Below are 23,040 nucleotides of genomic sequence, written 5' to 3' on the forward strand. Positions count from 1 at the left end.
TCAGGGTCCAGTTGACTAGGTGAGGAAGTCAACCTTCCCAGCCTTTGTTCAAGCTGATTCTCTGCCTGGATGTTGTCCTGACTGCACCTCATATTTCTAGGACATGTTCTGACGTTAATTCTCTGCAGAATTGAATAATCCTCTCCCCTTCTCCACCTCACCCTGGGAGACCTTGAACACTGATCCACCTGGGTTATAATTAATTCTCTGTGTGTCTCCTCAGGTTGTGAGTTCTTTGGGAACAGGGGTAGACTTGATTTATTTCTGTCTCACTAACCCATCCAGGCCCAGAACAGTAGCTCAAGACACATGTATTCAACTGAATGAGAATCCTAGTTCTGTGTGATGTTGGGAAAGTCCTTTTTCCTCTCTGGGTCTCAGCTGTCCCATCTGAAATGGAATGAATGGTCCTTCTGTATGCCACCTACATACTGCAGTCAGCAAACTTTTTCTTAAAAGGTCCAATTAATAAACATTTCAGGCAGGGAGTCCTCAGGTTACGACAGTCTCGACATATGTTTCGAACTTACAATGCTCACTCCCATGTAGAGGAGCTGTCTGCTGAGGACCTTATTCAACTGGAGAAGCAGCTGATTGAAGAAGAGATAGAAGCCCCAGAACCCAAGAGATTTGCTACCAAGGATTTAGCAGAAGGTTTTTCTATGGTAGAGGATGGGTTGGCAAAATTTCAGGGTGAATACCCTAATGATGACAGATTCAATAAGGTCTTCAGAGCTATTGTGGATGCCTTGCAATGCTGTAGCAGATTTTGGAAGAGAAGTCATCAACCTTTTAGACTAGCCTGAAACAATTCTTTAAGAAGGTAGAGGCCTGAAACAGATCCTGTACCCTCTACATCAGCTGTTTCTTGAGATGAAACGCCTGTAGTACAGGCAGAATCATTTCCAACATCTCCTGAATGTTCCTTAGGCAATCCTGATTCACCTGACCCGGTATCTCCAGTACCTTCTGCAGGTTCTCCTGCTTTTCCAGCTTCCTCCTCCCATTAGGGCACTCTCTCCCGCCTTGCAATGCCTCTTCCAGTGTGCAAGTCAACCACAGTAATAAAAGTAAGGAATATTTTTTACACTTGTTTTTTGTCACTTTTTCTGTTACTACAGTACAGTGTGCATACAGTACACTATATTTATGTCCTTTTCCTTTTTCTGTAGCTTAGTTGTTTTTATGTTCTAGATTATGATTTTATAACTGTTAGAATACGTAAGTGACTTAAGCTAGGGTGTTTTGACTTACACAAAAATTCGGGTTACATCACTGTAATAGGAACAGAACTGTGTTGTAACCCAAGGACCTCCTGTATTAGGCATAGTCTCTTTCACATACCGTAATTCTTACAGCCTTTTTTTTTTTTTTTTTTTGTATTTTTCTGAAGCTGGAAACGGGGAGAGACAGTCAGACAGACTCCCGCATGCGCCCGACCGGGATCCACCCGGCACGCCCACCAGGGGCGAAGCTCTGCCCACCAGAGGGCGATGCTCTGCCGCGACCAGAGCCACTCTAGCGCCTGGGGCAGAGGCCAAGGAGCCATCCCCAGCGCCCGGGCCATCTTTGCTCCCATGGAGCCTTGGCTGCAGGAGGGGAAGAGAGAGACAGAGAGGAAGGGGGGGTGGAGAAGCAAATGGGCGCTTCTCCTATGTGCCCTGGCCGGGAATCGAACCCGGGTCCCCCGCACACCAGGCCGACGCTCTACGGCTGAGCCAACTGGCCAGGGCCTCTTACAGCCCTTTAAAATGTAAAAACCTACCTGACCAGGCAGTGGCACAGTGGATAGAGCATCAGCCTGGGATGCTGAGGACCCAGGTTCAAATGTCACTGGCTTGAGGACAGGATCATAGACATGACCCCACGGTTGCTGACTTGAGCAAGGAGTCAATGGCTCCACTTAGGCACTTAAGTACCCCCGTCAAGGCACATCTGAGAAAGCAATCAATGATTGATGCTTCTCATCTCTCTCTCTCTCTTCCTGTCTGTCCCTGTCTATCCCTATCTCTAAAAAAAAAAAAAAAAGTAAAAACCATGCTTAGCTCAAGTTCTGTGCAAAATAGGTAGCAAGAAACCTGCACTAGAATAATCCTTACATATGTACACAAAGAGCCTGACCAAAGGATCTTTATGGCAGCAATGATGTGAGGCCAAGAAATTGGAGGCCCTGGGTGGCTCAGTGGATGGAACGTCAGCCAGGGGGTATGAACATCTCAGGTTTGATTCCCAGCCAGGGCACACAGGAGAAGCAACCATCTGCTTCTCTCTCCCCCTACTCTCTTCCCTTCCTTCAACCAGTGGCTCAATTGGTTCTAGTGTGGCTGAGGATAGCTCGTTTGGTCCAACGAGTCAGCCTCAAACACTAAAAATAGCTCATAGTTGAGCATCTTCCAGATGGGGGTTGCCAGGTGGATCTCAGTCGAGGTGCATATGGGAGTCTGCCTCACTATCTACCCTCCTGTCACCTAAAAAAAAAAAAAAAAAAAGGAAAAAGAAATTGGAAATAGCCTAAATATTTATCAAGAGGAAGATGGATAGCAATGTCTGACCGGTGGTGCTGCAGTGAATAGAGCTTTGACCTGGGACACTGAGGTCCCAGATTCCAAACCCTGAGGTCACTGGCTTGAGATCAAGGAATCAATGGCTCAGCTTAAAGCACACCTCCCACCCCCCATCAAGGTACATATGAGAAGCAATTAATGAACAACTAAGGGGATGCAACTACAAGTTGATGCTTCTCATCGCTGTCTCCACCCTCTCTCCCTTCCTCTCTGTCTGTCTGCCTCTCTCTCTCTCTCTCTCAAAAAAAAAGAGTAGGATGAGCCCTGGCCGGTTGGCTCAGTGATAGAGAGTCAGCCTGGCGTGCAGGAGTCCCGGGTTCAATTCCAGGCCAGGGCACACAGGAGAAGCGCCCATCTGCTGCTCCCCCCTCCCCCCTCCCCCTCTCCTTCCTCTCTGTCTCTCTCTTCCCCTCCCGCAGCCAAGGCTCCATTGGAGCACAGTTTGCCCGGGCGCTGAGGATGGCTCTATGGCCTCTGCCTCAGGCGCTAAAATGGTTCTGGATGCAACAAAGCAACGGCCCAGATGAGCGGAGCATCGCCCTCTGGTGGGCATGCCGGGTGGATCTAGTCAGACGCATGTGGGAGTCTGTCTGACTGCCTCCCCGTTTCCAACTTCAGAAATATACAAAAAAAAAAAAAAAAAAAAAAGGAAGAGGATGGATATTAGCAAAACCTTATCTGAAGCACTGGGCAGACGCTAAAAAGAATGAGATGTGCAAATGGCATGAAAGAAGTTTCTAACATATTATTAAGTGGGAAAAAAACCAAATTGCCAAATGATACATAAGATATGAAAAAAATCAAAGTGCCATATACATGGGTATACATGCAAAGTCAAAGGTCTGGAAAAATCCATTCCAAACTCATTGCATCGTTTACTAACAGGATAGGGAATGGGATTGTGTGGTATTTCATGGTCAGAGATCCCAAGCCTCATCTTGAAAATGTTAAGTTCAAGTATCGAACTGGAATGCTGAGGTCGCTGGTTCAAAACGCCAGGCTTACCTGGTCAAGGTACGTATGGGAGCTGATGCTTCCTGCTCCTCCTCCTTCTCTTTTTCTCTCCTTCCCCTCTCCAAAATGAATAAATAAAAATCTTTTTTTTTAAATTTTTTATTTTATTTATTCATTTTTAGAGAAGACAGAGAGAGGGAGAGGGAGAGACAGAGAGGGAGAGAGGGGGGAGGAGCTGGAAGCATCAACTCCCATATGTGCCTTGACCAGGCAAGCCCAGGGTTTCGAACCGGCGACCTCAGCATTTCCAGGTCGACGCTTTATCCACTGCGCCACCACAGGTCCATAAATAAAAATCTTTAAAAAGCCCTGGCCAGTTAGCTAAGTGGTAGAGCGTCGGCCTGGCATGCAGGAGTCCCAGGTTTGATTCCCTGCCAGGGCACACAGGAGAAGCTCCCATCTGCTTCTCCACCCCTCCCCCTCTCCTTCCTCTCTGTCTCTCTCTTCCCCTCCTGCAGCTAAGGCTCCATTGGAGCAAAGTTGGCCCGGGCGCTGAGGATGGCTCTGTGGCCTCTGCCTCAGGTGCTAGAATGGCTCTGGTTGCGCCTGACCAGGCGGTGGCACAGTGGATAGAGCGTTGGACTGGGATGCGGAAGACCCAGGTTTGAGACCCCGAGGTCTCCAGCTTGAGCGCAGGCTCATCTGGTTTGAGCAAAAAGCTCACCAGCTTGGACCCAAGGTTGCTGGCTAGAGCCAGGGGTTACTAGCTCTGCTGAAAGCCCGCGGTCAAGGCACATATGAGAAAGCAATCAATGAACAACTGTGTCACAATGAAAAACTGATGATTGATGCTTCTCATCTCTCTCCGTTCCTGTCTGTCTGTCCCTGTCTATCCCTCTCTGACTCTCTCTCTCTGTCTCTGTAAAAAATAAAAAATAAAAATGATAAAATAGAATGGCTCTGGTTGCTACAGAGCGACGCCCCAGATGGGCAGAGCATCGCCCCCTGGTGGGCGTGCCTGGTGGATCTCGGTCGGGCGCACGCCGGAGTCTGTCTGACTGCCTCCCCGTTTCCAACTTCAGAAAAATTTTCTTTAAAAAATCTTTAAAAAGCCTGACCGGTGGTGGCGCAGTGGGTAAAAGCATCGACCTGGAACACTGAGGTTGCCGGTTCAAAACCCCGGGCTTCCCTGGTTAGGGTACATATGGGAGTAGATGCTTTCTGCTCCTCCCTCCCTTCTCTCTCTGTCTCTCTGTCTCTAAAATGAATAAAAAAAAATCTTAAAAAAAAGAAGAAAATGTCAAGTCCAATTCTGCCTCTAGGCTTTTGCACTGGCTCTTCTTTCTACTTTGGACACTTTTCCCTGGGGTATTTATATAGCTGGCTGCTTCTCTGTCAGGTTTTTGCTCAATTATCCCCAAGATATCCCTCAGATATTTTCCCTAATCCCCCTGTCTAAAGCATCCATCCCCAGGTGGAAAACTAAGTGGCTGAGTTTCAGGGGATAGAGAAAGACTTATCATCGTATACCCTTTTATGAATATGCTGATAGCATGGGACAGTTTCCTATGTAGTATTCCTATAATGCTTACTAGGTGCATTCAATCAGTAGATGTCTGGTAATAACAATGCTAAGTTGAGTTTGAACTAAGTGAATTTATTATCATTCAAAAAATAAGTTACAAGCTTGGCCTGTGGTGGTGCAGCGGATGGGGCGTCAACCTGGTTCGCTCAGGTCGTGGTTCGAAACCCTGGGCTTACCCAGTCAAGGCACATACTGGAGGCAAGCAATGAACAACTAAGGTGAAGCAACTATGAGTTGTTACTTCTTACCGCCTCCCCTTCCTTCTCTGTAAAATCAAGAAAGAAAATATTGCCTGACCAGGCGGTGGCGCAGTGGATGGAGCGTTGGACTGGAATGCGAAAGGACCAAGGTTCGAGACCCGGGGGTTGCCAGCTTGAGCGCGGGCTCATCTGGCTTGAACAAAAAGTTCACTAGCATGGACCCAAGGTCACTGGCTTGAGCGGGGGGTCGCTCAGTCTGCTGAAGGCCCGCAGTCAAGGCACATATGAGAAAGCAATCAATGAACAACTATGGTGTCGCAATGAGAAACTGATGATTGGTGCTTCTCGTCTCTCTCCGTTCCTGTCTGTCTGTCCCTATCTGTCCCTCTCTTTGACTCTCTCTCTCTGTCCCTGTAAAAAAACTAAAACTAAAACAAAAATTTTAAAAAAGAAAGAAAATATTTTTTTAAATTACAATTTAAAAAAACAAAGTAGATTTTCTAACCACATCCTCGTTTTATTTTCCTTGTCAGTGTATGAAATGACCAGTTTCCTCGTTTGTTGCCTCCTCCATACACGAGGAGGTGGACCCCTAGAATAGGCAAGAATTTCAATGAGTCCCCCTGGTTGATGGCTGTGAGCAGGTGCCCAGTTTATTTGTCAAGCGACTAGACAAGTGATGTTTGGGGTATTTCTTTTCTACAAGAAAAATGTATGTTGCCTGACCAGGCTGTGGGGCAGTGGACTGGATAGAGCTTCCATCTGGGACGTTGAGAACCCAGGTTTGAAACCCCAAGGTCACCGGCTTGAACACGGATCGCCGGTTTGAGTGTAAGATCATAGACATGACCCCGTGGTCGCTGGCTTGGGCAAAAGGGTCACTAACTGGGTTAGAGCCCCCGCCCCTGTCAAGACACATATGAGAAAGCAAACAATGAACAACTAAGGAGCCGCAACTATGAATTGATGCTTCTCATCTCTCTCCCTTCCCTATCTGTCCCTATCTCTCTCATGCACACTTAAAACAATGTATTTTGGCCCTGGCCGGTTGGCTCAGTGGTAGAGCATCGGCCTGGCGTGCAGGAGTCTTGGGTTCGATTCCCGGCCAGGGCACACAGGAGAAGCACCCATCTGCTTCTCCACCCCTCCACCTCTCCTTCCTCTCTGTCTCTCTCTTCCCCTCCCGCAGCCAAGGCTCCATTGGAGCACAGTTTGCCCAGGCGCTGAGGATGGCTCTGGTTGCAACAGAGCGCCGCCCCAGATGGGCAGAGCATCGCCCCCTGGTGGGCGTGCCGGGTGGATCCAGTCAGGCACATGCGGAAGTCTGTCTGACTGCCTCCCGTTTCCAACTTCAGAAAAATACAAAAAACAACAAAACCACAATGTATTTTGAATCATGTAATTATAATTTAATAATACAAACCCCCCCATACCTCCCCCCAAAACAGATGAAAAATAAAAATGGAAGAAAATGTTATTGAACTGGGTGATCTTGCAGGGTCTGTTCAGCTCTAAATATTTTGTGTTTTTTTTTCCATCTAGATGGTGGGTGGAATTTTTCCTCTCATAAGACTTTCTGTGAGAGGGAAGTAGGAGAAGGGGAAATAAACGTTCTGGGGTTCCTCCATTGCTCTTCTTCCTTCCACTGGTCTGCACAGTGGGGGAAGGTGAGGTTTCTCAGTTCCGTTGGGCCCCAAAGGACAGCAGCTGTCAGGCCTGGAAGTCCAAAGCAGAGCTTGAATGGGTGTCAGTGGCTTTCCTAGTCCCAATCCGCACCTTCTGTAACACAAAATGTAAAGAGATGGTGAATGGTGAATTGCCTCTCAATCTCTACTCCTCTATATTCTCAAAACACCACTCCTATTTTGCCTTGAGAGACCACCATTCCCCATCTCTCAGGCCATCAGGTTTGGATGCACTGGATCCCAACCCTAAGCAGTAGGGGTGGGCTGTGACCACCTCTAGCTGATCAGAAACACAGTGATTGGCCATGTGACCCAATGAGAAGCAGCTCTGGAACCACTGCTGCAACTACTGGTTCTGCTGGTTTACATAGAGACACCAAGTCCAAATGAATATTTGAGGAGTATTATTAATTTTTTTTTTTTTTGTATTTTTCTGAAGCTGGAAACGGGGAGAGACAGTCAGACAGACTCCCGCATGCACCTGACTGGGATCCACCCAGCACGCCCACCAGGGGCGATGCTCTGCCCACCAGGGGGCGATGCTCTGCTCCTCCGGGGCGTGGCTCTGCCAGCGACCAGAGCCACTCTAGCGCCTGGGGCAGAGGCCAAGGAGCCATCCCCAGCGCCCGGGCCATCTCCACTCCAATGGAGCCCTGGCTGCGGGAGGGGAAGAGAGAGACAGAAAGGAAGGAGGGGGGGGGGCTGGAGAAGCAAATGGGCGCCTCTTCTATGTGCCCCGGCCATGAATCGAACCCGGGTCCCCTGCATGCCAGGCCGACGCTCCACCGCTGAGCCAACCGGCCAGGGCTGAGGAGTTTTATTAATTAAGCCGGCTGCATATGACAAACATGGGTATACCTGACTCAAATCAAAGATATTCACAAATTTTCTAGTGTCTACTTCCCATTCCTTTGTCTAGAGCAGGGGTCCCCAAACTACGGCCCGCGGGCCACATGCTGCCCCCTGAGGCCATTTATCTGGCCCCCACCTCTTTCATTGGTGGTCAGTGAGAGGAGCATAATTCTCATTGAAATATTGGTCAGTTTGTTTATTTAAATTTACTTGTTCTTTATTTTAAATATTGTATTTGTTCCCGTTTTGTTTTTTTACTTTAAAAAAAGATATGTGCAGTGTGCATAGGAATTTGTTCATAGTTTTTTTTATAGTCTGGCCCTCCAACAGTCTGAGGGACAATGAACTGGCCCCCTGTGTAAAAAGTTTGGGGACCCCTGGTCTAGAGGTATATGTTACTCTCAGGATTCCAGGAAGGGAGGAAGAGTTAAAATCACTATAGGATATGCAAATTTTGTCTCTTATTGAAAGGGAAAGGAAGTTCTTCAGATAAACTTTATTCTATAGTTAAAACTAAATGACCCAGTCATCCTTGCAAGCCAGAAAGCTTCTGCATTCTTCTCCTTCCTTTCTTTAAAGAAGGGCAAGAAGCCTGACTTTTCCTCCTAAAATATTAATATTAATTTTTGCAATTCTTTGGTACCTTACCACAAAACTGGGTTGTTACAACTCAAACAATCCTGACAGATCTTTACTTTTGCTGCTCAGAAACTATCAACAACCCCCCTCTAAGTGGGAATAACCAAACTCTTTTCTGCTATGCAAAAGCCTTTGGGCTCTGGCCCCAGCTTTATTCTTCCCATTTCCTCCCTGAGCTCACCCCATGCCTTCCTTTATGAGCCCCACCCACCGTTTCCTTGGACATCAATTCTCTTAGACTACGTGGGCCCAATTCACAACCTCTCTCCAAGACCCAGACCATCCTCGGGGATATCCTGGTCTGCAGTGCATTCAGGCCTGGTCAGCAACATTCCTTGAATTTTTATGACTTATTCCTGGATGGAGGGGGTGGTGCTTGGAATGATGAAGCTTTACAGAGCATTTCAGGGGCCACATTTCTTGGAGGGGAAGCACAGTCTCTTCTCCTGCTTCTGCTTCCCCACCATCACAATGCTTCAGGCCAGGAGTGAGAATATATTACTATATCAGGTGAGTCCCTTGTTCCCTCTGGCCTCAATTTTCCTATCACTAAAAGGGAGGGGGGTTGGTTACATGCTTTTTAGAGAAACATTGGAGAACATAGAGTTCTTGCCTGACCTGTGATGGTGCAGTGGAAAAGCGTTGACCTGTAATGCTGAGGTCACTGGTTCGAGACCCTGGTCTTGCCCCATCAAAGCATAAACGAGAAGCAAATTACTTCCTGCTTCTCCCCTCTTTCCCTCTCTAAAAATCAATAAATAGCCCTGCTCAGATAGTTCACTTGGTTAGAGCTTCCCCAGAGGTTGCTGGTTTGAGCCCTGGTCAGGGCAAATATAGAGACAGATAGATATCCCTGTTGTGTGCTCTCTTTCTCAATTATATTTTTTATTTTTATTTTTTAGTGAGATAGGAAGAGAGGGACAGACAGAAAGGGAGAGAGAAGAGAAGCATCAACTTGTTATTGTGGCATTTTAGTTGTTCATTGATTGCTTTCTCATGTGTGCCTCAAGGGGGGGGGGGCGACCCGTTGTTCAAGCCAGCGACCTTGGGCTTCAAGCTAGAGACCTTTGGGCTCAAGCCAGTGACAATGGCGTCATGTCTATGATCCCACGCTCAAGTCAGTGACCCCATGTTCAAGCCTACGACCTAGGGGTTTGGAACCTGGGTCCTCAGCGTCCCAGATCTATGCTCCGTCCACTGCGCCACCGCCTGTCAGGCAATAAATAAAATATTAAAAAAGAAAAGAACATAAGGTCCTTACCTCCCAGCACATCCCTGAGGTCTGGAAAAGCTGAGAATAAGCTTCAGCGATGACAGCGGCTCTGAAGAGCAGAAAAAAGCCCTCAGGAGGGGACCCCTTCAGACCACTTCTCTCCCCATTGTACCCCATCCCACCTTGACTCACTTGCAGTAGAGTCCTCCCCCAGGAGGTAAATCCGGGATATTCTCGGAGGCCAGAGTCCTGAAAACCGTGTTCAGGCTGGGAGGTTCCTGGGCAGTGGAACATAGCTCTGAGAAGGATGCAAGGGTTATGGGAGTGCCCATGCTTGCTGACCACCCTTCCCGCTGAGCTACTAGAGCTTGCCCACCGGCGACCCTGTGGCCCAGGACTGCATCCAGCACCAGCTCCTTTCTGATCGCCTCCTCACAAGGCCTGGGGGCTCCCGGGAAGCAGACCAGGATGCAAGTCATGTTGTCCAGGCTGCCCTGAAGTTGGAGAAAAAGAGAGCCTGGTGGAACGTAACTGAATGCTCCCAGCACAGGGCTCCATGCCCTTGGAAGCAAAACTCCTCAACAATCCCCGTGTTCTTGTGCCTTCCTCCCCAACTGGGTTATGCCCATTTCTCTCAAGTCCCGCTCATCTGCCAGTCTAAACCGAGCCATCTCACCAGGGCCAATCCCTTACTCCCCTCACTTCTGTAGCCCCGCCCTATCTATCAAAGAGAACCACGCTCCTTCCCCAAAGCTCCTCCCACTCTGTTGTTCAGCAGCTCCTCTAATTGTGCCTTAGGACCCACTCCTATGACCCAAGGTTGTCCCATCCCAAAAGACCAAGCCCATTTATTTATTTAGCACTTCAGGTACCACTTTCCCATTTTGCCTCAAGGCATCCTTCAGGCTTCACCCTTTCCATATTTTGGTTCTTTCCCATTCCAGCAGGTGCCCTTTGGTGGAGCCTCACTCACTCTTTAGTTTTACTCAGGACTCTCCCTTAAAGCCCCTCCGCCTTAAAACCATTAAGGCCTTCCCCTCGGTGAGCCCAAGCCCTGCTCCAGGACCTTGCACAGGCACGTGTCCAACAGCTGCGCGCACAGAAGCTCTGGGGCCAGGCCCAAGCAGAGGCGTGATGCCACCAGTCCAGCCAGGGCAGGGCCAGACATTGCGTCCCACACACCGTCCGAGGCCAGGAGCATGAACTCGTCCTCGGCCTCTCGTGCCAGGGCGGTCACCTCAGGCTCCGCAGAAACAAGCTGCAGCTCAGGGGGCCTTCCCGGAGCCTCTTTGTAGGCAAAGTCGCCCAGTGCTCGCGACACTGCCAGATAGCCCTCGAGGCGCCGGTGGCAGATGGTACCGCCAGCGTTATGGATACGCTCTCGTTCCCGGGGCCGGAGGGGTCGATGGTCCTCAGTGCTGAAAACTACAGCTCCCGCGCGGCTCAGTACCGCGCGAGAATCACCGCAGTGTGCCAAGTACAGAAAGCGCGGGGTTACGAGCAAAGCTACTGCGGTGGAGCCGCCCGGCTCGCCGCGGGGCCAAAGCGAGCGCAGGCGTGCGTCTGCGCTTAAGAAGGCACCGCGAAGCGCCCGGCACACGCCCTCTGGCTCTCCAGGCGCCGGGCCTAAAGCCTCTAACACGTGGCCGGGAAGGTGGCGCGCGCCAAAGAGGGCAGCTCGCGCCCCGGCGTGGCCGTCGAGAACAGCAAAGAAAGCCCAGCCCGGGGGCAGCCCGGGTAACGAAAGCCAAGCGCAATGCGCGTCCTCCATGTGCGCGCGCCAGCCCTGCGCTGAGCTCGCCCCGAAGCGCAGGCCCCAAGACTCCGCGGCACCCCCGTACGGCCGCTGGTTGCATCGTGGCGCGTCCAGGAGAAGCCGAGGCCCGTCGGGAATCCTGGGCCTGTTCTGCTCCGCCGCCTCCTCTTCCTTGGGACCCAGCCAAAGGAGACGCAGCAGGCGGGCAAGGACCGCCATCCTTTGACCCTGGGATCAGGAAGGCTCCACCCTCTCACTGCTTTAATCCTCTCCACTGTGAGATTTTAAACCACCTAAATCTCCTTGCTATGCCCTTAACCTGTACTCAGTCGAATCACTATAAGAGCTTGGATTCCTGGTCTTTCTCTCGCACTTTCAAAGCGAGGTTTGGAATCAGGATCAGGGCCAGGTAAGCAAACTATTTTACATCATCATTTCTGATTTACTGAAGAGAAAACTGAGTCGCAGAACAACCAGAGCATGAACTCTAGAATCCGTGTTCTCAGCGCTACGCTCCAGGCTTCAGTCCCCAGCGCTGTTCCGTCCACGCTCCGCCTATCTTAGGGTCCCCGCCCCCGTTTAAAAAAAATCTTAAAATTTTTATTTTCTTAGTTCGACATCTCCCCTTCTAGGTCTCGCCCCCCCCCCCCCCCCGGCTTTGGTTGCTTCTTTACTAGGTCCCACCACTCACGCAAGCCCAGTGCCTCAAACTCTTTAAAATGTTTTTATTGGTTGATTGGATTTTAGGGAGAGAGGAGACAGAAACATTGACGTGTTGTTCCACTTATCTATGCATTCGTTTGTTGACTCTTGTATGTGCCCTCAAGGAACCGCAACCTTGGCGTATCCGGAGGACTCTCTATCCAACTGAGCAACCCCGCCAGGGCTCAAACTCTTAATGCTCTCAGTCCTGGGCCCCACCTCTAGCTCCGTCTCTGAACTACAAGCTCCGCATTCTGTTTAGCCAAAGAAGGACTCTTCTCTCCAGGTATCACCCATCTTCTGGACCACCCCCCTTCCGCGCTGGTTTATATTCCCTTTAGGCCATGCCTCTAGCTCCTCGGTCTCTGACTGGCACCGCCCAACTACCTGAATACTTAATTCTAAGTGACTTAAGCCCCACCCATGTTTGAGTGCTTCTGATCTAAAAACTTTCTGGGTAGTTTCCATCCGTCCCCTTTTTTATTTCTTCTGAATATCTAGGCTCAAATCCTACTTCAGAAGAGTAGAATCTTTATACCCTCTCCTCAATGAAATCCTACCTGTGCTCTGAGATTCACTCCCCCACCTCAACCCCTCACCCAACCCTAGGCCCTGCCCCTCTTCCCTCCAGACCACGCTCCTCACCTACACTCCGCCTTTCCGACCGCTTTTTAAGACAATCGGCCCCGTAGCCTACCCTCCTCTTCCGGCCCGTCTAGTAGAAAGGCCACGCCCATCCTCAGGGAGCCCCTTGACGTTGCCCGTCCCCTGCCCCCCCAGGTTTGGCCCCGCCTGTCCCCTGGCCCCGCCCCAGGTTTGGCCCCGCCTGTCCCCTGGCCCCGCCCCAGGTTTGGCCCCGCCTGTCCCCTGGCCCCCCCAGGTTTGGCCCCGCCTGTCCCCTGGCCCCCCCAGGTTTGGCCCCGCCTGTCCCCTGCCCCCCCAGGTTTGGCCCCGCCCGTCCCCTGGCTCCGCCCCAGGTTTGGCGCCGCCCCTAGCTCCGCGCTGCAGTGCCTTCCCCACCCGCCCGCCCCGACGAGCGAAGCTGAGGGAGGCGGCGGTGGCGGCGGCGGCTGGAGCAGCCCGAGAGAGGAGGCTGCAAGGATGGCGGCGGCGGCGTTGGCGCGGTGGAGATGAGTGCCCGCGGCCCCAGGCCCAGGGCGGCGTGGCCGGAGTGGGCGGGGGTCCCGATGCAGGCCCGAGGGGGGCCATGGGGCAGGTCCTGCCGGTCTTCGCCCACTGCAGTGAGTAGGAGGGGCAGGCCAGGGCTGGTGCGGGGCCCACAGGCCCGGGTATCTTCCTTACGGGTATCTTCTCTGCGCCCCGCCGCGGGAGAGCAGGGATGGGGAGCGGGCGAAGGAGACAAAGGAATCTCTCCCCTCCCCCAACGATCTCACGGCGACGGGGGCGACCTGACCTGGCGGACCTGAGTGAGACAGGGCGGAGTAGGGGGCACTGAGGAACCTGGGGTGGGGCGCGCTGGGCTCTGCGAGGGGCTACTGGGCCCCGCCCGGATGAGGACATCGCCAGGAGCTGTCCCCTTTCGTGGTGCTGGCCGCAGCCCGCGGAGGAAGCAGTTGTAGGGAGGGGTAGATCCAGGATGGAGAAGAGGGGTCTGATCCCCCCCATCACCTACCTTGGCATCCCACTTCCGTTCTCAGCCCTGATTCACAGGCAGCACCTACCTCGCCCCAACTGTCCAAACTCCTATCCCTGGGAAACAGCCGTTCCTGGGTTGAGCCGGGACTCCTGGGTCCTTAGCGGGCTTTACCAGTGATTAGTAGTAATCCTGGAGGAGACTCACTTTGCTCCGGGCCTCTGATTCCTGGCACCCGATCCCAGCTAGGAAAACAATATGGGGGCGGAAGGCGTCTGATTACAATTTCCAAACGGCATTGAACATCTCTTGTAGGCAAAGACTCAAGCTCCATAGCTACTAGAAGCTGGATTCCACAACTGAAACACGCCTTGTCTGATTCTCACGATCTTTGAGCTCAGCGCTCTAATTAACACTCTCTGTCCCACATCCCCGTGGTTCCTACAGCCTGGGATTTCAACACTCTCAGATCTAGTCACTTGCTCGTCTGGGAAGTCTGGACACCAAAATTCTAAGAATTTGTTATTTCAACATTTTAGAGCTTACAAATGATAACCCTACATGATCTCCCCCTACCCCTCCATCTTACTTATCGTCCCTCATCTCCCACCCCTCCTTCCCTCAGTTACTCTGCTTCAGTCACACCTTTGCATCTCTCTGTTCCTCAAATATGTGCCTCAATTAGTGCCTGTCTCAAGGCCTTTGCATTAAACTTTGCCATTTGCCTAGAAGACTCTTTCCTAAATATCTGCATGGATTTTTCACTTCATTCAGACCTCTGCTCAAATGTCATCTTATCAGAGAAGTCTTTGAACCACTCTGTCTGAAATAGCACCCTCTCACTTTCTCTTGCCTTACCTAGCTTTTTTTTTTTCTCCGCACATTTAGCACCCAACATCATATATTTGTTTATAGTCTGCCTCCTCCACAAAGTATAAGATTTATGATGGAAGGGATTTTGTCTGTTTTGTTCTCAGTTGTGTCCTCAGGGTCTAAAACACTGCCTGGCACACAGCAGCCACTCGATAAATGGTTGTTGAAAGAATTAATTAATTGAAACCTCTAAATTCCTAATTTGAAGATTCTAAGATTAGGGTTCCTGGATTTGAATTTATAAGACTGAGCTTCTGACAAAAGTGATGGTTAGGTTTTACAGTGTGTATACAGAGCATGCTAAAAGCCGTGTGGCCTGACCAGAAGGTGGTGCAGTGGATAGAACGTTTACCTGGGACACTGAGGACCCAGGTTCGAAACCCCAAAGTCACCGGCTTGCACATGGGGTCACTGGCTTTAGCAAGAGATCATAGACATGACCCCATGGTTGCTGGCTTGAGCAACAGGTCATAGGCTCAGCTTGGAGCCCCCAGGTGAAGGCACATATGAGAAAGCAATCAATGAACAACTAAAGTAATACAACTATGAGTTGATGCTTCTCATCTCTCTCCCTATCTGTCTCTCTCCTTCGCTTTAAAAAAACAAAACAAAACAAAAAACCCCGCCTTGTGATTTAAATATTTTAAGTTTCCTTAATTTGGACCATCGAAGTTTCCAGGACTGGCACACTTCAGTGACTTGGATTAAGGCTCTTTTTTTTTTTTTTTTTTTTTAATCTCTCTCTCTCTCTCTCTCACGCAGAAGAAGCTCCATCTACAGCCTCCTCAACCCCTGACTCCACGGAAGGTAGGGGGAGGATGTAAGAATGTGACTTGAATGGGGCTCACAGCTGGGTAGCAGGGTTGAGGAGAGTGGGTCAGGGTCCTGAGTGGCGGAACTCACACACTGCTATGCTCCCTGCAGGAGGGAACGACGACTCGGATTTTCGGGAGTTGCACACAGCCAGAGAATTCTCGGAGGACGACGAAGAAGAGACGACATCGCAGGACTGGGGCACCCCCCGGGAGCTGACCTTCTCCTACATTGCCTTCGACGGCGCTGTGAGCTCTGGAGCGCGCCGGGATTCGGCTGTCCGCCGCTCTCGGCCCCAGGGCCGCTCAGTCTCAGAACCACGAGACCCAGCCTCTCAGCCTGGCCTGGGCGACAGTTTGGAAAGCATCCCCAGCCTGAGCCAATCACCGGAGCCCGTGCGCCGAGGAGATCCAGACTCTGCCTCTCCTGCCAAGCACCCCCTGGAGGACCTGGGGCTCCAGCTGGACCAGCTGGACTGGGCGGCCCGGGGAGCAGGGTCCGGGGAGGACTCTGCCACCAGTAGCTCCACCCCGCTGGAAGACGAGGAGCCTGACGGATCAGAGGCTAGAGAGGCTAGGAAAGGTGAGATGTCCCAAGGTTCTGAGACCAAAGTCACATAGGGTGGGTAGTCTCTTCTAAGGGCACAAAAGCTCATGGCCTTCTCTCTCTAACGCGCCAGAACTGGATTTACAACTGGGACTCGCTGAGTCCTCGCCGCCTGAAGTCTTGAGTCCACGGTCCAGCCCTGGCTCTGGGACCCCCCAGGCCCGTCCCCCGTCCCCGCCCAGATCTCGGGATTCGAACTCTTGGCCTGATGAGCCCTCGCTGGACGAGAAAGAGGAAGAGCCATGGGGGCAGCTGGATCGGAAGCCAATCACAGGGCAGTGCCTTGTTAGCACGGACCAATCAGAATTCACATTGGAACCACAACTTCTAGGTAAACTGCTTGAGTGAAGGTGTTCCTTTGTATTATAGCAAGAGTGGGAGGGTTGTAATTTTTTTTTTGTGGGGGTGAGGGTTGCAATTTAAAGGGACCAATTCTGAGGAGAAACAGAGGTGTGTAGAAGGGAGAGGCTATTACTACTGGCTAGGCATTGTAAACTCCGCCCTTTAAATTTTTTCCCCATTATCTAAGATTGCCATCGGCTCTTTTTATATAGCTTTCCCTTCCACTTGGGAAGTTAGCCCTACTGCGAGCATTAGGATTGGCTGATATTTAAAAAGTTAATCTGCCTGACCGGTCAGTGGCGCAGTGGATAGAGCCTCGGACTGGGATGCGGAAGACCCAGGTTCGAGACCCTGAGGTCGCCAACTTGAGCACGGGCTCATCTGGTTTGAGCAAAAGCTCACCAGCTTGAGCCCAAGGTCGCTGGCTCCAGCAGGGGGTTGCTCGGTCTGCTGAAGGCCCACGGTCAAGGCGCGTATGAGCGAGCAATCAATGAACAATTAAGGTGTTGCAATGCGCAACGAAAAACTGATGATTGATACTTCTCATCTCTCCGTTCCTGTCTGTCTGTCCCTGTCTATCCCTCTCTCTGACTCTCTCTGTCTCTGTAAAAAAATATATATATAATATCTCTTTCGGAGTGCTCCCCCTAGAGGCTGATTTTGGACAGGCCAAATCCCTGAAAAGATCAGGCTCTCTTCAGGATGTGGCTGTGGTACATTTATAAGTAAACTAAGCCTTTTAAAAACCTTCCTTTTACCTGACCACATCCATTAGCCAGTTGCAAATAGACCGTTTTACTTTAAAATATGCTCATCCTCCACTAACCGCCAAGTATTGCTTATAGACATCCCTGCTTTGGACTGTTTACAAAGAGAGCCACCCCTTTTTGGAATTGTCCCCACCTCTATGGCGAGCCATTGGCTGGGTACAAAGGGGCCCCGCCCTCCTGCTCCCTCCCACTGCCTTCCACTGAAGTGGGCAAAATCCCTGAGAAGCAGTGGTGTCCGCAGCCTCTCACTCGGAGCAGATATGGGGAGTAAAGGTGGGCTTGCGGGATGGGCTGGGATGGGGGCTGGGAGACGGCAGAAAGGGACCCAGATTCGCTATCGTTTTCACATCTGGGGGGAAGTTTCCTGTTGGTCCCAGATTCCCCAGGGATGCAGATTGGGGCTTGGGGGCTTTGAGGGTGTCGAAGGAGGACGTGGAGGGAGTGTGGGGTGCCCTGTCCCCCAAGACAGGGCTTTAGAGCCTAAGAGCAGAGAGGTCCCCTCCCCCAGCCTCAGGCCCAGGCGGCGCTGTCACTCAGGGGCTGGATGGGCCAGCACAGCTGCAGGCAAGGCCCCCTCCCCCCAGCGTGCCTAAACTTAGCCCCCGTCTCAGGCGACCCGGCCCCTCCCCCATCCACTGGCATAGGGCCTCCGGGAGCCTGCAGGGGAGGTCCCTGCCCCTTGGGATGAGGGGAGGCCTGCCCTAGTTAGAGGGAGATAGAAGGATGTGTACTGGGAGGATATTGAGGAAAGGAGTCAGACTCTGAGAAGAACCAGTAGGGATAGGTCAAAGTTTGATTGGAGTGAGGGTAAGAGAATAGAAAGAGTCTGGAAAGAAGTGGAAGGGTACTGGGCTCCTGGTTCAGACTTCAAATGAGAGCAGATTTTTGGATAAGCTGATAAAGTTTATATGGGTTGAAACATTGGGATCTGGAGGTCAGGGCTCAGGTCGAGCTTGGAAGGTGATTTTAGGGTCTCAGAAAGAGGTCAGAAATTTGCATTAGGGTTTAGGAAGAAGGAAGGTGTTATTAATACATTTAGGACTTAAAAAATGTGTTAGTAGGAGTATCAAGGACATATCACTTTATACCTGTCAGGTTGCCCCAAAATGAAAAGGACAATAATACCTACTTCTGTGAGGATGCTGGAAAAAGATCATTCTCACTTTGCTCATGGATATAAGAATTGTTACAGTCTTGCTAGTAAGCAATCTGAGAATATTTATGACATCCACCTAGCCTTTCCACCCCTAGGATTATATCTCAGAAATAGAACCTCTGGGAGGTAAGAATATTTGTAGAAGGCGGGTGCTTGCAGACTTTTGGGGAAAGGAGGGTAGGAAACAAAGTGAATGGTCCAGTTATAGATACATGATTGAATAAAATGAATGATAGTGCAGCTATGCTACACTATAGAATATCATGGTAATCAAAAAAAAAATGAATTGAGAGCTATTCCAGTTGATTATCAGGGAATTAGGAGAGAAAGTAGAGTGAGCTATGTATGATGCAGAATAGTGTATATATGATTTAATTTTTCAGAAATAATGACCAAAAATTGTGTCCACACATAATCTATGGGTAGAAGTAAGAAAAAAAGATTTGCTAAATGGTTAACTTAGGTTTTCCAAGAGGAGAAGAGGGGAGGCAACATGGAATGAAAGAAGACACTAAAACTTTGGGAAGTTGCGTTAAGGCTGAAACAGGTGTGTCCAGGGGTGTTGGTTCAGCCCTGCAACAAGAAATGGGAGGTTAAGAGGTCAATCAGGCCAGGTTCAAACCCAGCCTGATTGCTCCCCTCCTCCACAGTGGCAGACCTGCTATACTGGAAGGACACGAGGACATCAGGACTGGTCTTCACAGGCCTCATGGTCTCCCTGCTATGCCTCCTGCACTTTAGCATCGTGTCTGTGGCCGCCCATGTGGCCCTGTTGCTGCTCTGTGGCACCATCTCTCTCAGGGTTTACCGAAAAGTGCTGCAGGCCGTGCACCGGGGGGACGGCGCCAACCCCTTCCAGTGAGAACCCCCAGCCCCTAAACCTGACCCCTTCCAGACCTCATTGCTGACCCTAAGTCATGACTCATGACCTCAGATCAGGCACCAACTTCTCACCCTGACTAGAAACCATGCTCTGACCTTTCATTTGCAGCCCTAACCTCTGATCCTAACCTTCCCTTTAATCCTTGATCTTATCTCCGGACCCTGACCATAGCCCTCTACACCTGGCCCTCTTCCCAACCCCCATTCTTGCCCTTCCCCCAAGCCATACCTTTCAGCCTTGGCCCCATCTACCCACTGAGTCACCTCACATCACTTTGTCCTCCAGGGCCTATCTGGACGTGGACCTGACTCTGACTCGAGAGCAGACAGAACGTTTGTCCCAGAAGATTGCCTCCCAAGTGGTCTCTGCGGCCACCCAGCTGCGACATTTCTTCCTGGTAGAAGACCTCGTGGACTCCCTCAAGGTGCCCCAAAACCCCTATTACCTTCTAGGTTCCCAACGTTCACCTTCCTGCCCCTGGGGGTGGGGGTAAAAGGGCCATTTCTGGGGGTTCACAGCCTCAGAAGTGCCTTATAAGCTCTGCTGATGCTGACCCTCATCCCCAGCTGGCCCTTCTCTTCTACATCTTGACCTTCGTGGGTGCCATCTTCAATGGTTTGACTCTTCTCATTCTGGGTGAGCTGGGAAGACTATGAGGGACTGAGTGAGGAGGTGGGTCATTGGGGTTGATGGACAGGGCTCTAGATGGAATTGTTAATCTCTTGGGCGAACCCTGACCCCCATCTTTGTGCCCACAGGAGTGATTGGTTTATTCACCATCCCCCTGCTATACCGGCAGCACCAGGTGAGTATTATAGACCCTCTGTTGGCAGTATCCCAGCCAAATATGGGTTGTCTAACTACCCCCTCCCTGCTACAGCCAGTGTTCTATTGGTAGATGTCCCAACCAGAGATAGGAGGACCAACTGATGTTTCTGCCCCTAAAAGGATCAGGGTCTGACTGACATATGTCCCAGCCAGGCACAGGTGGTCTGGCTGCTACCCCTCAATGGAGCTAGTCTAACATGTTTCAACAGCCAAAGACAGGGATTTTGATTGATGTCCTCTAACAGAGCTAGGAGATGACTGATATGCCCCAACCCAAGGCAGATGGACTAACCAATGTTCCTTCCTGACGATGCATCCAAGGTGCAACTGACATGTCCTAGCTACAGAAAGTCGGTCTTCTTTCCCTGACACAGCATCAAATGGAACAACACTCAGCCTAGCCAAAAACAGTCAGACAGATGAATGCCTTTTCCCCTGATACCACGGAGACTGACAAACAGATTTCAGTTGCAGACAGACAGACAAACTGATGTCATCTATTCTTACACATACCTAGGTCTGATAGGCACCACCCTAGCTAACACAGGTAAACTGACTGATGCTCTCGCTCCTTGAAACTGCCAGGGACTGACATTTCAGTCACGATCAGACAGTTGACTGCGGCCCGAATGCTATTCAGAGACGGGCAGGTAAACTGACAGTCCCTTCTCCAGCACAGCTGAGAGCCAAATAACACATGTACCTGCCAGAGTGATAGTCCTAACTCCTTCACATGCTGGAATCATCAAGACCTCAAAGTCACCTAGCACTTGTGAATTAAATCAGTACCATTATTTCCCCATGTATAAGATGCACTGTTTTTTGAAAAATTTGAGGTCTAAAAACAAGGTGCGTCTTAAACAGTGGTTGTAGATTTTTTTTTACTTGCATTTCTCGCTTTTTTGTGCTTGTTTTTGCACTCGTTGAAGACAGTGATTTGTCATCAGACACAGATGAGGACAAGCTAATGGATGGGAGTTTTGACAGTGATGAGGAGTTGTATGAATTTTATGATGAATAAAACTTGAGTTCAATAACTTTATGTAATACATTTTTTCCCCCAAATTTTGGGCCCTAAAATTAAGGTGCATCTTATACCTGGGAGTATCTTGTACATGGGGAAATACAATATTTAAATGAATGACAGACAACACCATTGCTCTCTACTTTTACCTTACCCCTAAACACACACATACACACATAACTCATTCTAAGATTAACAGTTATGCCCAGGAAACAAACTCACTGTCAAAATCTTTTTTTTTTTTGGAGAGAGAGACAGACAGACAGCACCAGCTGATAGTTGTGTCACTTGAGTTGTTCATTGATTGCTTCTCATATGTGCCTTGACTAGGGGTGGGGAGGCTCAAGCCGAGCCAGTGACCTCTTGCTTAAGTCAGCAACCATGCAGAATAGTGTATATATGATTCTATTTTTCAAAAATAATGACCAAAAATTGTGTCCACACATAATTTATGGGTAGGAGTAAGGAAAGAAGATTTGCTAAATGATTAACTTGGGTTTTCCAAGAGGAGAAGAGGGGAAGCAACATGGAATGAAAGAAGACACTAAAACTTTGGGAAGTTGGGTTAAGGCTGAAAAAAGTGTGTCCAGGGGTGTTGGTTCAGCCCTTGGTTCAGTGACCCTATGCTCAAGCTGGCAACCTCAGGGTTTCAAATCTAGGTCCTCAGTGTCCTAGATCGACGCTCTATCCACTGCACCACAAATTTCTGTGTGTCTATATGACATCCCTCCCCACACAGTGTAGCCCTACCTACTGGCACTTTAACTTGAATTTCTGTCTTCCAGGGTATTTTATCAGGTTTAAAGTTGAAAGTGGAGGTGGAAGAGGAATCAGCCTTTTGAATGAGAGGACCCCCCTCTAATCTCTCCCTTGACCTGTTCTTGTTTTCCCTAGGCCCAGATTGACCAGTATGTGGGACTGGTGACCAATCAGTTGAGCCACATCAAAGCTAAGTAAGGGCTTGTTGTGGAGGTGGATAAGATAGGGAAGGGGGGAACTTGGGACCCCTTATTCCCTGTCCTTAAATCTCCTGGGGCTAAATGCTCCCTTCTCAAAGAAGGGAGCCAGACAATTCCAACACAGGCCATTAGATGGAGGGCAGGGCTGGCTTTGGGCACTCAGCTAGTTCCCCACCCAGCTTTCCATTTAGTTCTCAGATTCCTGCCCAGCCTCTTGCGGCACCTGACTCTACCTGTTTTTCCCTCAGGATCCGAGCTAAGATCCCAGGGACCGGTGCCTTTGCCTCGGCAGCAGCCACAGTCTCCGGATCCAAAGCCAAAGCCGAATGAAAGGGTGTCTCTGCTTGCGGGACGCCTGCCCACATCCCCTACAGCCCTCTGCTCCCTTTAATCTTCCTTTCATCCCCATCCTCTTCCCTCCTCAGCCCGAGCCATTTCTGGGTAGGTGTCTGGATTACTCACACCAGGGAGTTAGCGCAAATTGTCTGAGCGGCCCGGACTACATTTCCCAAGAGGCTCTGCTCTAAGAGTCCAGGAAAAGCGAGGCACCTTAGCCGGGGTCCTTCTGGGACTCGTAGTTGTCTGGCTAGGACACGCGCCCTGCACTTATGTGACCCGGCCGCTGGAGGGGCCGTGAGCAGTTGGTGTCTTCTGGACGCCATTGGGCCCAACGCCAGGGCTTTGCATGGGGCCCAGGGGAGGCCTGAGCTTGGATTTACACTGTAATAAAGACTTCTGTGGGAAACGCAAAGCTTTCTGTTCTTCTGGCCCCCTCCAGCTTTCACCTTCCTTCACTTAAGCTATACTCAAGGAGGAACCTTCCCTGTCTCTGCAGACGAAACCTCCTCTACCATCTGTTTAGATTATGAAATGTAAGGGGAGGATGCTGAGAGATTGCCATCCTGGGGCAAACCAGGCCTTGGCAGCCACTTTCCATGTCTGTACTGAAGGCAGACATCACTAGGCAATCGCCACACTGCCTGCTGCACAGCCATCTCATCTGAGATTCAGACACATGTCCAACTGCCTTCTGAATAACTGT

At 50.4% G+C, this 23,040-nt stretch overlaps 2 protein-coding genes across 6 annotated transcripts; one reads left to right on the forward strand and one right to left on the reverse strand.

Annotated features, from left to right (window-relative positions):
* Window positions 1-6,714: 6,714 nt before the first annotated feature.
* PPM1N (protein phosphatase, Mg2+/Mn2+ dependent 1N (putative)) lies at window positions 6,715-11,852 on the reverse strand. 4 transcript variants are annotated; one of them, XM_066271792.1, is made up of 5 exons: window positions 10,759-11,852; window positions 10,069-10,186; window positions 9,885-9,990; window positions 9,741-9,801; window positions 6,900-7,082 (listed from the first exon to the last, which is right to left on the reverse strand). In XM_066271792.1, the coding sequence occupies exons 1-5, from the start codon at window positions 11,665-11,667 to the stop codon at window positions 7,014-7,016; spliced, it is 1,263 nt and encodes a 420-aa protein (XP_066127889.1). In that variant the 5' UTR covers window positions 11,668-11,852; the 3' UTR covers window positions 6,900-7,013. The 4 variants fall into 4 exon arrangements, with proteins under 4 accessions (XP_066127888.1, XP_066127891.1, XP_066127889.1 ...); XM_066271793.1 differs by having other exon boundaries at window positions 6,965-7,082; window positions 9,885-9,970; XM_066271791.1 differs by lacking the exon at window positions 9,741-9,801 and having other exon boundaries at window positions 6,715-7,019.
* A 1,334-nt stretch (window positions 11,853-13,186) lies between these two features.
* On the forward strand, window positions 13,187-22,749 carry RTN2 (reticulon 2). 2 transcript variants are annotated; one of them, XM_066271789.1, is made up of 10 exons: window positions 13,187-13,391; window positions 15,380-15,424; window positions 15,542-16,012; window positions 16,110-16,367; window positions 18,955-19,162; window positions 19,473-19,611; window positions 19,754-19,823; window positions 19,946-19,992; window positions 21,934-21,992; window positions 22,247-22,749. In XM_066271789.1, exons 1-10 carry the CDS (start codon window positions 13,358-13,360, stop codon window positions 22,326-22,328), a joined length of 1,413 nt encoding a protein of 470 aa, XP_066127886.1. In that variant the 5' UTR covers window positions 13,187-13,357; the 3' UTR covers window positions 22,329-22,749. The 2 variants fall into 2 exon arrangements, with proteins under 2 accessions (XP_066127886.1, XP_066127887.1); XM_066271790.1 differs by lacking the exons at window positions 13,187-13,391; window positions 15,380-15,424; window positions 15,542-16,012; window positions 16,110-16,367 and adding an exon at window positions 17,314-17,421.
* The last annotated feature ends 291 nt before the right edge of the window (window positions 22,750-23,040 follow it).

This window comes from Saccopteryx bilineata, chromosome 3 (assembly GCF_036850765.1).
Source record: "Saccopteryx bilineata isolate mSacBil1 chromosome 3, mSacBil1_pri_phased_curated, whole genome shotgun sequence".
NCBI classification, from domain to species: domain Eukaryota; kingdom Metazoa; phylum Chordata; class Mammalia; order Chiroptera; family Emballonuridae; genus Saccopteryx; species Saccopteryx bilineata.

Bases quoted from the DNA above. Each gene is read 5' to 3' on its own strand.
- PPM1N (XM_066271791.1), bottom strand. From the start codon at position 11,667: ATGGCGGTCCTTGCCCGCCTGCTGCGTCTCCTTTGGCTGGGTCCCAAG. The intron at 10,187-10,758 runs GTCCTGGAGCAG...CTCCAACTTCAG, and splicing joins TGGACACGTGCCTGTGCAAG to GGCAGCCTGGACAACATGAC. The intron at 7,020-9,884 runs GTGAGTCAAGGT...TTGGACTTCCAG, and splicing joins GGGGGAGGACTCTACTGCAA to GCCTGACAGCTGCTGTCCTT.
- RTN2 (XM_066271789.1), top strand. From the start codon at position 13,358: ATGGGGCAGGTCCTGCCGGTCTTCGCCCACTGCA. The intron at 19,824-19,945 runs GTGAGCTGGGAA...TTGTGCCCACAG, and splicing joins TTTGACTCTTCTCATTCTGG to GAGTGATTGGTTTATTCACC. The intron at 21,993-22,246 runs GTAAGGGCTTGT...TTTTTCCCTCAG, and splicing joins TTGAGCCACATCAAAGCTAA to GATCCGAGCTAAGATCCCAG.